Source organism: Jatropha curcas, chromosome 6 (assembly GCF_041381405.1).
Source record: "Jatropha curcas cultivar XTBG-Jc1 chromosome 6, XTBG_Jcur_1.0, whole genome shotgun sequence".
Lineage (NCBI taxonomy): Eukaryota > Viridiplantae > Streptophyta > Magnoliopsida > Malpighiales > Euphorbiaceae > Jatropha > Jatropha curcas.
Genome location: NC_143156.1, coordinates 27,883,795 through 27,897,656, shown reverse-complemented (window position 1 = coordinate 27,897,656; position 13,862 = coordinate 27,883,795). Strand labels below are relative to the sequence as shown.

The 13,862-nt window shown below is 27.7% G+C and overlaps 1 protein-coding gene across 1 annotated transcript; it reads right to left on the bottom strand.

The window, feature by feature from the left end:
• Positions 1 to 10,748: 10,748 nt before the first annotated feature.
• Positions 10,749 to 11,716, bottom strand: LOC105647439 (small polypeptide DEVIL 11). Its single transcript, XM_012233531.4, has one exon. The coding sequence runs from the start codon at positions 11,487 to 11,489 to the stop codon at positions 11,226 to 11,228; it is 264 nt and encodes an 87-aa protein (XP_012088921.1). The 5' UTR covers positions 11,490 to 11,716; the 3' UTR covers positions 10,749 to 11,225.
• Between the last annotated feature and the right edge of the window lie 2,146 nt (positions 11,717 to 13,862).

Below are 13,862 nucleotides of genomic sequence, written 5' to 3'. Positions count from 1 at the left end.
ATGCCAATGCCATGTCCTTGGAGCTCAACGTCTCCAACAAACAAATAGGGCCCTCCTCCTCTCTGTCACAATAGTTGCTCACCTTTCACTTTCTACACTTCTATGTATCCATCAAATATATATATATATATATATATATATATATATATATATATATATATATATATATATGTATAACAATTAAATTGCATACCCTAGTTATGAAATATTTGAAATTATTGGATTATGTTTTAGTTAGATTGCAATTGTAATTACATTATAACCTTTATAATTAATATTCGTTTTCATTTTGAAAAGTTTTACACCACACAAATTGAAAAGAAAAAATATGTTATCTATCAGTTAGAATTCAATTCGAAATAGTATTATATTAATTTATTATAATTTTAAAAATTTTCATTCAGCTGAAAATAAGAACGTATCTAATTACATTAAATGTTTATATAATTAAAAGGAAATAGTTCTCATCGTTGATTGAATATTTAGAATCAAAATCTCTATTGAGCCTAACAATCTCTTGTTACAGATTTGATAGAGAATACAGTGTAAAAAACACCTTCTTGCATCCACTTTTTGTTTTTTCAAAATTTGCAAGTTGGACATGATGAGTTTGGTGTTGATATTATTTAAGTGTAGAAATGAATAGAAGCATGATATTTATTTATCGCTTCTCAAAAGAAGTCCATTTCTTTAGTTTATACAGTAGTCTTCGTTTATCTCTTGTTCATCGTTATCATAAAATTTAAGGAAATTTCAAATTTTAAAAAGGATCTTTCAAGAGTTATTTTCTTTTATAATTTTTTTGTTGACTTATGGTGGAGAAAATGACAATTTGAACAGGGTTTTTCTAATTGGGTTCTTCAATATATTTGCAATAATTCAATTGTAGTATTGTTATTGGAAGAAAAATGAATAATTTTTTTGTTTTTTGGATGAGTAAGAGAGATGAAGACGAAGGAAAAGGGTACTTTTGTCATTGAAAAAAATTCCTCTGGTATTAATATTTTAGCTTTGAAAATATCATTACTCAGAAAATAAATTATATTAACTATTGCTCTTTTATTTATTTTATTGGTTTATGGAATTCCCCATTTAAATCACAACGATAATTTACTCATAATGTTCTTGAATACCGGAAAATTTTTTTTTTCTTAACGTAATTTTGGGGGGGGGGGGGGGGAAGGAATTTCCACATCATACAACTGGGACCCACATAATTTGACCCAACCGAATCCGAAGAGGCAAAGCTCTCGTGATAAGGTTAGGGGCCCCGCAATCCCATATGAAGAGGAATACAGAATGGCCCACAGAAGTACTATGACACTATGACCAAATTGAATAGATACTCCGAATTTTGTGATTTTTTATTTAATTGCATCCTATTTTCAATTTTTTAACACCAATATCCTAAAATCAAAGTTAAAGAGTTTTTTATTTTTACATATAAAAATTTAATTAGGGTTATGGTTTAAAATAAAAAAATAATTTTAGAGTTCATACAATTGATATTTAAAAATTATCAAAATTTCATATTTTTAAACATTTATTACTAAATATGAGAAAAGAAATAAAAAAATAAATTATGATAGTGCCGGTGATAGCCAATTGTGGCTAGTGATATATGGTAGTAATATATGATAAGTAAAGATTAACATTATTAATTATATTGAATATTGGTGATTAGCGAATTAATTAATGTATGTTTGTAACTCTATAATAAAGTCATTTTCTTCTAGAATAATTTAACTGTCTCTTTACTAGGAAATATTTTATATTAATTGATTTTTCTGAGTGCCTTGAATATCAGAAAGTATAAAAAATATTTTTGGAAAGCTATTCTTAAAAACAACTAGTCTAATTTTATATTAATTGATAACTTTGAATGCCTCAAATATTATAAAATAAAAAAATTATTATTCAGGCATAATATTCTTAAAAAACAAACGGAATCTAAGTTTTTTTTTTTTGGGCAAAGCAATCAAAATGAATCAATTTGATCATTTTTCACAAGAAGTTCCATTCTCAATTCAAATTGAAAAATTGAAATTTTTATGTCTCGGTTTGATAAGTTAAAAAAATAAAATTAAAATTGAGCTAACCCAAAAAAATACTTGTAAAATAGACTAAATCATTGAACTATATCAACTCGATTTGAATTGATTCTAATTTAGAAGATCGGTTTGACTTGATTTACTATGATTCAATTTAGTGTTGACTGATTGTGTACCCACTACCTTCGGCCATAATTATAACTTTATCCCTCTTGTTCCGTAAATATACTGATAAATCTCTAAAATTTAGCTACATTAAACTATTTAGTTATATCATTCAAAATTCAAATTATCAAGTGTTTTAAACATTAATAATTCAAAATATATTTCTAATGGTTAGTAGCAATTGATAAAACGGGTCGAGTAATCAATATAATGGTCCGAGCAATTAATTAAATAGACTAAACAATTAATAAAAAAGATAGAACGCTATTCAAATCAGTTCAAATAAGTAATGCTTGGTTAAAGAGTTATTAAAAGTCATTTAATCATGTAATTAATGTCTAATATTTTCGCTCGACATTTATGACCGGGATTCTTGTTAGGCATTTATATCTTTGGTTATAATAGGATGTACATTATAAATATTTGTATCACATCTCATTAGAAGAGACTACATCTTAATAGCAATTTTTTATTATTTCAGATTTTACTTCCATCAAATTGGTGAGGTGAGCGTGAAATACACCTCAGATATTCAATCTCTTTCTCCTAAAATCACCCCAGAAATGGCATCCAATGTGTCTCAGAATCTACTCAATAGTGCTCAAAACACAAGAATGGAGTCTACTACAAACCACTTTGAACATAGTAAAAAGGAATGATGAAAATTGCTCGGAAAGAGTACCTTAATAAATTCTAGAAATTGACTATGTCAATTGAGGACCTAAATGCAGAAGTGGTCATTGACGCTATGTTAAAAAATTGTAAGTATAGAAAACTATTTGATTCCATTAATATTGATCCTCGGTTTTTTTTTTTTTTTTTTTTGTTGCATAATTAATGTTCCGAGCAAATAACTATGCTCAACTAGATGAGAATTGGAAAACTCAGTAAACACATACCAAAGTTCCACATGAACAAAAGGAGGACTCAATAAGAAGACGATCACAGACAATATTCAGTAGACTGCACTTTGATTGGGCAAATTACACATCTAGAACACCATATTCTTGAGCAAGAAATGTTGAATAAAGAAGTTACTGATTATAATTGATTATCGCAATTATACTAACTTGCTCATCCAAATGATACTGTCATTTGAACAAAAAAGAAAATAAAAGTACAGAGCAAAATGGGAGAAGCTCTAAAATTAGTGCGCGTAACATTTAAAATCATGAGCCTAAGTAAACTCAAGATAAAAATGAATTAGAGAACTCAAAATCAAAGGTGTCGAGAAAAAGAAATATGAAATTTCGTTAGAGGAAAAATATATGCATATAAATAAAAATAACCCCCTTCAACTTGAGGAACATCAGAAATGGCTATGTTAGGGTCATTCTCTTGCCCAGCCTGATCTGGTCCATCCTGATTTGATGTGCTCAAAAATCAAACTTCAAGTTACTAATAGAGCCAACCACTTCTATTTGCGCAGGCTCCAAATGTCTCGTCAATTAAAGATGAGGCTTGAATCAACAACTAGAACTTGGTGCATCACTTTTCAAAATAGCAACTGACAATTAGGGCACACGTGGAAGAGTTACAAGTATTCAGCCAAAATAGATTAAGAAGAGTCAATTGAAGAGAATAAGAAAATGGATGAACAAGCATGTTAAAGATTTTCAACCAAATATAAATGGTTCTATATATTTTGGGGGGACTTTTGTTAAGATCAATTGATAAAATGGGTGAGCAATTAACTAAATAGACTAAGCAATTACAAAATAGATTGAGCATTACTCAAACTTGTTCAAATAGAAGTAACACTCGGTTAAAAAGTTATTCTACCATATAATTAACATCTAATATTCTCGCTCGACATTTATAACCGGAATTCTTATTAAGCATTTATATCTTCGGTTACAATATGAGGTACACTATAAATATTTGTATCACATCTCGTTAGAGGAGACCACATCTTAATAGCAATTCTTGATTATTAGAGATTTTACTTCTATCACTAATTAAACTATTTTTAAAAACAAATAGAGCTTAATTATTTTGTTTTTAAAATAAATAATTACTTAAGTCTCTCGTTTCCCGTCTCTCCAAACGGAATGTGAAGCTGTGGGATTCGATTTGATAATCACATTATGCACGCACTTCACAGTTGCGTTTCTGCGATGTGACCGTTGATCAATCGGAGACCTTTTCGTGCCGCTCTCTCTGGTTTGGGTTTGTTTGTGGTGGGGGGAAGGCCAAAAGCTTGCTAAAACTTTTGTCTTCTCTCCATACAAATTTTCAAATTTATTTTGTGGGCCATAAGATGGGCCCCTCAACCCTCCTTCCCAAAGGATTTAGCTAGCTACTTTGCTTAACCTATTTTTGCTTTTGAGACTTTCTTTTTCTTTTCTTCGGAAGTCTTGGGGGGCCAAGTAGAATAGTGTTAGGCCCACATGGAGAAATTTTTCTCGGTTCTTAGTTCCTACTAAAAAAAAGAGGATATTGGAAATGGGCCCCACTCTAATTAAACATCCACCCACAATTTTGCTAATTAATATATACAAGCATATTATACCACTAGGTTAGTCGGAATGAAAAAAATTTAGACCGATCATTTAATTTTTGTAGATGGAAAAAATTTTAATTTGCTTATATATTCGATGTGACACAAATAGAATTACACTTTTAACTCAATAGGTTAGAGATATCTGTAGTAAATTGAAATATATACATATATTATAAAAGAATTAACCACATCAATTTAGTTTTTCTCTCTCAATAAATAAATAAATAAATAATATTAACGTCGATTAGTTTGAGAAGGTGAAGATTTCAACTTTTTTTTTTTTTAAACCAAGGTTTCTTCCAAAACCAAAGGTAGCTTTATTTTTTTTAATATAAATTAAATTAATAAAATCAACTTCTCAAGCATTACAAAAAAATGCAGAAGAGATAGGATCTCACTTCAGTAGACCAGAAATAAAATTTATTGTCATGATCGTTAGTGTTTGCTAATCTTATAGTTAAAAAAAAAAAAAAAAAAGAAGCAAAAATTATTTAAATTCTTTTAAACGATAAATCTAACATATACAATATTGGTTCTTTTTACTTGAAATTGATATTCACAAAAAATACAAAACTTTTAATTAATCAAGAGTTATTATTTGTGAAATAGAAAACTTTTAATTAATCAAGAGTTATTATTTACTTTGGATGATAAAATAATTAGTCTAAATCTTCAATATCTAGACTGTTTTTCTAAAAATTTAGTATACACAATGTACGGTAACGAGTGATTTCTTAATAAAGGAATAAGTTGCGTACCAAACTACATTTACAAATCAAAATGTAAAATCTCATAACCAAAATCGATAATCATAATAAAATGAGAGACCAAAACCTCCTACAAAAGGCATACTATGGCATAGTCTAATGGTAAGTACATACACAGCCTAACAATAGGCTTAGGTTCAAATCTCCTTTCTCTCGATGCTCAAAGAAAAAAAAAACCCCTACAAAAGGAGGGACCAAAAAGATTTCAAATATAAAGCCAAAACAACTAAGGAATAAAAGAACAAATACTTATAGCTGCTCTAAAAATTAGATGATAGATATGAGAGTTATTGAATATTGAATGGTCTAATGCATAAACTTGACTTGCATTTTTGTTGATTTTCCTTATGGCCCTTTGCATTTAATGGAGATTTAATCATGACCATGTATTTTTCACATTTCAGCAATAATTATGTCTCCATCAAAATGAAATAACTTTGTTGGAGTTCTGTTATGATCCTATACTTTCATATTATCTTTTGGTAAGGTACATAATTTTTACTGAAATATGAAAATGAAGTGTTGTGAAAGGTCCCATGCAAATTTTAGAGGGCCATAAAAATAATCCTTGAAAGTACAAGGTCAATTGTATGCATTAGACAAACATTGTTTAGTGCATTAAATAATAAAATATTATGTGAAATGGAAGGTAAATTATTATAAAGAATAAAAATAAAATTTTAAGGCACCCATAAGTTATTAGAGCTTCAATTTTTACCTCAATATAAATAATCATTTTTATTATCTAGGTCAAGGTTCAAGAGGGTCCATCAAATTCCATTTAATTTGGTATAATTAAAATGATTATAATTATTATATATTTACCTTTTTTTTACAAGAAATATGAAAAACAGTAGATATATAATGTAAAGTAGTATATTTATTTAAAAAGGAAAAATCAAATTGAAAGATTAAGCTAATCCCAATAACTTTATTGCTAAAAAGAGAGTGTGATTTTGACAAAACAATGTTGAATTTAAAGATTAGTTTCTATATATGCTCATTAGAATTACGGTGTACATGGACCCATAAAAAAGAAGCATAGTCTTTGTAGATTCACTAATTGATAGTGGCGCTTAAAGTCTTCATATCAAGATTACAGAATCAATCTTCAATCATAATTATGATCTTGTGTGTCTCCTATCAATCTTTATGTGCTTAAGATCATGTTTTACTCAACAACTTGATAGACTATAACCATAAGAATCCACACTCAAAATCATAAAAAAAATAAAAAATAAAAATATTAATGGCTCAATTAATCCTTTATTTAAACAAAAAACAAAAGAAAGAACCTCCCGAGGCCTGGTAAATTGTGAGTAGCTGGTAGCTGTTTAAGTAACTTTTTAATAAAATACTAAAAGTTAATTTAAATGTTATGTCACCGAAAATTATAAAAATATAATTTTTAATATTTTGACCGGTTAAAATGATAAAAGCAAATTAAAACATTGTTACCGAACACCATAGTGATATTTTTGCTAACAAACGTAAAATATTTGAGTTGAGAGAGAAAATGGTCAACATCAATGTGGAAATATCAAGTAAGATTTTCAAAGATGTAATAAAAAGAGGTTTAGGATTTGTGGGGTGATTATTAATATTATATATGTTTTCCTCTATCTTCATTAACCAATTTGGGTATATATATATATATATAAAGGTCCCATCTCCACTCAAGTTTATAGAAAAGATAATGTTACTTTAGTTTTCTTTTTTGTTTTTAAGTGTATCCTTTAGCATGCCAATGCTAAATTCCAATGATTAATATTCAAATCTGCAATAGGAGTGATTATATTGTTTGATTGCCTAGAAAGTGCATCAAAAGAATAAAAATTGTTGAGGGAAGGAAAGTTTCTTGTTGACCCTAATCAAGAAGTAAGACCAAAGAAAAGAAGAGGAGAAAGCATGGAAATGAATAGGAAAATAAGGTATGACCTATACTAATAATTGTCTTAGCCCACAATAGAGCCCAAAAGTGGAGAATACTTAATTATAGCATTCAAGTGAGCCTAGCAAGAAAGATTAGTTAAAAATAAAAGGAAAAAAGAAAATTGCATGGACTATATAATTTTTTTTTTCTTTGAATTTATAAACATGAAACAAAAATATTTTTGGGTCTTAAATGTTTTCAAATTTTTGAATTTTGTTTAATACACTTTAAAGATTTATGTGTTAATTTGTTTTAATGAACCCATAAATTTTCTTACACAAAAATAATGAATATTTATTATTTTTGTGAAAATAAGATTTTATAGTTGTAATTTAGATTCTCAAATCAAAGAAGCCTATCATAGAATTTCAAAGTTAGGTCAATTATAACCTATTTTGAATTCAACCTAAAAAGACATTATTGAAATAGAATCCATACCCAAATTCAACAAAAAGGACAGTAAGAACATTAGAAATAGCAAATCAATAGTAATTTGCGATAAGCATTGGAAAATGAATAGAGAAATATATGATAATATATTCAAGGAATAAATATTACATTTGTGTCTTTAGTTGAGAAACCTCAAATCATATGAATAGATGTGAGGATTTAAATCTCACCATCATTGATAATTTTTATTTCCAATGCTTAAAAATAAAAATTAATATAAAAATTTTTATTAGGACTAATAATATTTTCTTTTTACACAGATTTGGAACCGAGTCTTTGATTGTCTTCGGAATTTTTTTCTTTGAGTGAATGAATAGTTTTTACTCTTTCAAAAAAATAAAATAAAAATTAATATAAAAATTTTATTGGGACTAATAATATTTTCTTTTTTTTTAACATATTTCAAGTTCTAGATGGTACTTTATAAAATTTATGATTATATATTTAAAATCACTAAATACATTATTTATCTATAATATAATGAAAATTATTATTTTAAAGGTAAAATTAAAAAAAATTTAACATTATAGGGAATAAATTTAAAAAATGGGTTAGGGTTTATATTGCATGAATTTAAATTATTTTTATTGCTATTGATTTTGATGTCACACTTTAAATAAATTGTTGAGAATATGATTTTAGATGGAGATATTTTAGGGTTACATATCTTTTCTTTGCTTTCACTTCACACTTCGATCATATAAGATTATCCAAACAAGAGCTTCTATCCTATTCTAGTGAAAGTAAGATGTTCTACCTATTGTAGTCAAAAGTAAAAAAAAAAAAAAAAAAAAAAAAAATGTTATTAACATAACAAGTTAATAACAGTTGTATTGATTAGTTGAAGCCTCAACTCAATTATTAATTTCCTAGTATTTAATAAATATAGACCAACATTATTTCACTAAATTTAAAGGGTTGGTAATTTAATATTATTATATAAGGCGAAATATAAAATTATTGTTTAACGGTTTAATCATTAAATGGTTATCTGAATTGATGGAATCTAAAATTTAAAATGTTAGAATTCATGCAATTTCATATTCCATAATTAAAAGAAAATAGAATATCGCGCGTGTTTCTCTCTGTTAACATGGTAGAATGAAATTCATAGTTGAATTAATTCAGGAAATATTTGAATATACCCATTTATCCCTCCATTTTATTTTTAATAGTTGTTTTGGATTAATTGGATTTGAAATTTATAAACTTTATAAAATTTATAGAATGTAGAATCCATGAATTGTATAATCAATGAAATTTCATATTTTATTATTTGGTTGGAAAACATAATCTATGTAATTAATAAAATCTCACCTCTTAAACATAATTTCTCTCTTTTTTTTACATATTAGATATTATTGAATTTTATAGATTATAACATTTTTTAACTAAAGCATTGTAAGAACAAAGTTAAAATTCTATTTCTATTCATTGTAGCGTTCGTTAACATAATTTTTATAATAGTTTTTATAAGTTAAACGAACTTTTTATGAAATGTGAAATATTTTAACTTTTGGCTCTTAATTAAAATTTTTTAAAGGTCATTCTCACTTGTCTTTTTTCTTCTAAATTCAGTTAATAAAACAATTAATATTTTTTTTATTATTTTAAATTAAACAGTTATTTTTATTAAACACTTTTAATTTAAATCGCTGTATAAATAGATATAAGCAAATAAAATAGTTAACATGTACTGCAATAGCTAAAGAACTGCTAAAACCATCACTTAAATTTTACTTATCAAAATCATCTTTTGCTGTCTTTTGACATAATTAAACTAGAATTAGAAAAATTTATTAAATAAGTTCCATCATAGAAAATGAAATTAGGGTGTGGGGTTGTGAATAGATTTGAGTGAAGCCATGTGGAGTTCTGGAGGTTGATTGTCGGTAATGGGTTGCCAAAGCAGTACTGTCCTATTTCTTATTCTTATTATGTTATTATCATATTCATATGCATCTAAAGAAAAATTATGTAAAAAAAAAAAAAAAAGTTTGTGATCTGTTTTATGTCACACACCAAAAACAAAAAAGTTTTTTGAACTCAGAAATTGTTTTTTAGTTATTTTAGAATTGAAGCTTTATGATTTCCAAAGGTTTCCATTTTTTATTGAATGGTCAGACCTTTCCATCATACCACACACATTACACAGTACATACCCGCAGTATAAACAACAGGAATCCCAGCTGTTCAATTTTTTTGGACTCATTTACCCTTCCTTTTTAACAAAATTTACATCACATGCATTTAGTAATAGATGAATTTCCATAACATGAATTGACCAAAATACCCCCAGGATGGATAGGTGGTCAAAAGTGGTCCAGCTCCATGGTCAATGGCTAAAGGGATGCGGACGTAATGGTCATTTAGGGGCTAGCCATCACAAGACCTTGTGATTTGTGCCACCAATAAGTTCTGTAGCTATTAGCCTAAAACTAGAAATGACAGCATACAAGCTGGGGGATTCTTTTACCCTAAATATTTTTATGTAGAATAAAAGAATCTAATAATAATAGTAAACTAAATATTTATCCATTAAAATACTATATTAACCACTAAATTATCTATTTAATTAATAACTTAAAACTTCAATATTAACCATCTAAATCATTAATTTACTGTGCAGTAAAAATAATGGAAGAAAAATGTTTGATGCATCGACTAAAATTTATTTTAAATTAATGATTGCATTAAATAATTAAACATAACAAATTTTAATGCAAGTCTAGCACACCAGATCCACCCTGCAAGTAGCTGCAATAGTTGAATGGAATCTCACTCTCTTTCCCAAATTCTAGAAAGGCATGTGAGATCACAAGAGAAAGGAAAAAAAAAAAATCTATATTAAATCAAGAAAGAAACGAAAACCCAGAAAATGAAAATATGTAAATATATATAAAATAGCTATATTAGTATTTGATTAATTCTCTCTATTAGAACTGATCTCTAGTGCTGAAAGTAGAAAGCAACTCATTAATAGCATTTCAAGAACCCAACTATAACCCTTTCAAAAAAAGATTCATCAGGACCCAAAAAAAATCTAATTAACCCAAGAAAAACAGCGAGTGCAATAAAAAAAGTCCAAAAAATAGCTATTTATATACATATATATAATAGATCTTCATCTTCTCCTTCTTCCTCTTTCCTTTTCCTCTTCTTCTTCCTCTTCCTCCTTGGATGCGAAGAAAATGCAAGAACCCAAATAACCCATCTCATAGAAAGAAAGAGAAATCGAGAAATGAAGAGGCCAAAACAAGAGAGAAACAAATTTTCATCTTTCTTTAACCATTTTTGAATTTTCTCTCTCCTTTTCTTGAAAATCCCTCAACTTTTGGTTTCTCTTCTCTAATTTTTCAAGAATCACTATAGTCTCTCCAGCAAATAAGCATAGTAACACATCTCCTCATTATATAAAACCTTGCTCTTTGTTCTTTAACTAATCTTGCACATTTCCTTGTAAAAGAACACCTCCTTTGAGAAGTAGTACTCTTCATGAGAGGAGAAGTTGATAATCTGCTTCTTGATGATCCTTCTTTCTTGGAAAGCTTCCACTTCTCATCAAAGTAAAACTGAGCTGGTGCACTTGTACTATGTCTAAGAGTAGCACTAGTTGCCATTTATAACAAAATATCAAGAAACAAGGAAGAAAATCAAGAAACAAGGAAGAAAATCAAGAAACAAGGAACAAAGGAATCAAGCAGGGAGATGAAGTTTATCAAAAAGAACTCTTTAATGGTTTTTTTTTTTTTTTTTTTTGATTCAAGAAAGCTGTAGAGAGAGAGAGAAGAGCAGAGTTGAAAAAGTGATTATTTTTCAAGAAATGAAGTTGAGTCAGTAAAATGAGAGAGCATTGGTGCTATTTATAATAAGTTAAGAGAAAAGAAAATGGTAGCAGAGAGGTGTGGCAGTGGGTATCACCTGGGCCTTCCTTGCCTCGAGAGGCCCACCAAATAATTTTTTTAATTCTAAAATTTAAAATGAAAAATATATTTAATTTATGGGAAAAATAATATTATATGTAGAGGTGGGTTCCCAATAAACACACGTCATGGGCTTGGAAAGGGAGGTGAATTGAATGCAGGAAATCTCAGTGAGTTAGTGATGTGAGGCTATGTAATAGTATATGTAAGGCTGTAACTGTAAAAAGTAAAAAGTAAAAAAAAAAAAAAAAAGAAATTCTAGAAAAGAGAATAGTAATAGTTGAGATAAAAGGGAAATAAAAGATGACAAAAGATCATAAGTAGAGATATTGCTTTTTCTAATCATAGCCAAACTTTGGTTTCACCATGCAAATTTTGCTGAGTTTTTGTAATCAACTGGTTTTTGCCTATCAAAGCATTTGCATGTGACTTTTGGTGCCTATATATGGTTTTCTAAATTTTCAATCTTTTTTTTTTTTAAATATCAAGAAGGTTAATCTTTTTGGACAGTAAAAATTTTTAGCTCTCCCTGTAAAATATACTTCCTGGAAATCAAACTTGTATTATTACTTTTATTGAAATTGAGATCAACTTTACCTTGCCCTTCCACTAATAATCCAACAGCAAAGTAATTCTATTTATTATGTAAATGGTAAGAGTTAATATCCAACATTCTTTTTTCTTAAAAAAAAAAAAATGACCAATATCAGTTAAAATTGATTTTGAGCCAATTAACAATTTACTTAGGCACAACATACATATATTAAGAAGTTTCAATATATTTATTCTGTTCTAATCAAATTAAATTTAGAACTTAAAAATATCCGGTTTATTGAATTAGTAATTTCAATTTAGTGAATGGTGATTTTAGACCGGTGAGACTCGAAATTGTTTTGACACTTATATTAATCTTTTTATAGATTTCAACTTGTTCAACCAAGCCCTTTTAGCAGAAGAAGGCTTGCCTTTTACTTCATAGTTTAGATGTAGATTGGATTAAAAAATAAACTATATCCAAAATTACATAATAATAATAATAATGTCATTTGGAAGAGTATTTATACGTGAGAGCAACAAGGATATTAAGCTGTCTACTCCAATAGTCAAATGCTTGACTCTTAAGGTTTTTTCGGTAAAATTAATTATTTTTATAGGTGTGAAATAGTTTTCATAAAACGCTAAAAGTTAAATTACATAAGTTAACTTTTTTATAAAATATCATCTTAACGTCTAAAAATTAGTTCAAACACTATATTATTAAATATTTACATTTAGCATAATTACTTAAAAAACTATTACTGAACGTTATGTTAATATAAAAACATAAGAAAACTCTTAGCTACAGTCATTTCCGCGAATCCACTTTTCTGTATAAAATGTTATTTTTTCATATAAAATTATATTTTAGATATTGTTTTCCCTATCTTTTCCATTTTCATGCAACATAGAACTAAATTGGTCTTTTAAACTTTGGCTACGGAAAGGATCAACTTTTAATTACGAATCCATCAACTCCTATTGGTTCTCAAAGGGAAAAGAAAAAAAAAACTATCAATTGAAGAATTGTCGCTAAGTAAATAACAAATGCGACAAATATTTAGGCTTATTGAATTATTACTCGATCTCTAGTATGCTTGTGAGTTATCATTTCGGCCTTGCTAATGATGGTATAAAAATCACGCTAATTGTGACTTTACAACTACCAAAAATGTGAATTTAGGGCCTTAATCGGAATTTCCAAAAGCAAAATCTTGGATTGGATTTTAAAACACTTAATTATTGTTCTTCGCTGTTCTTATCATAGTACACATTGACCATAGTTTTGTCCTCATAAAGCCTTCGAGTTTTTGGAAAATGACATATGAATATGATGCCTTCATCTTAATTTCAAATAATTATAATATTAAAATCGGTCTATCCATTGGGTCTGTGCGGATCAATTAATTTAACCATCGATCAATTAGTTTAATTCAATTCGCTTTCTTAAGCTCAATTTTAAAATTAATTCACCGATTATCCGAATTAATCTGCTGGATCTTGCAGAATTTTAACAAGTATGCTTGTATGTAA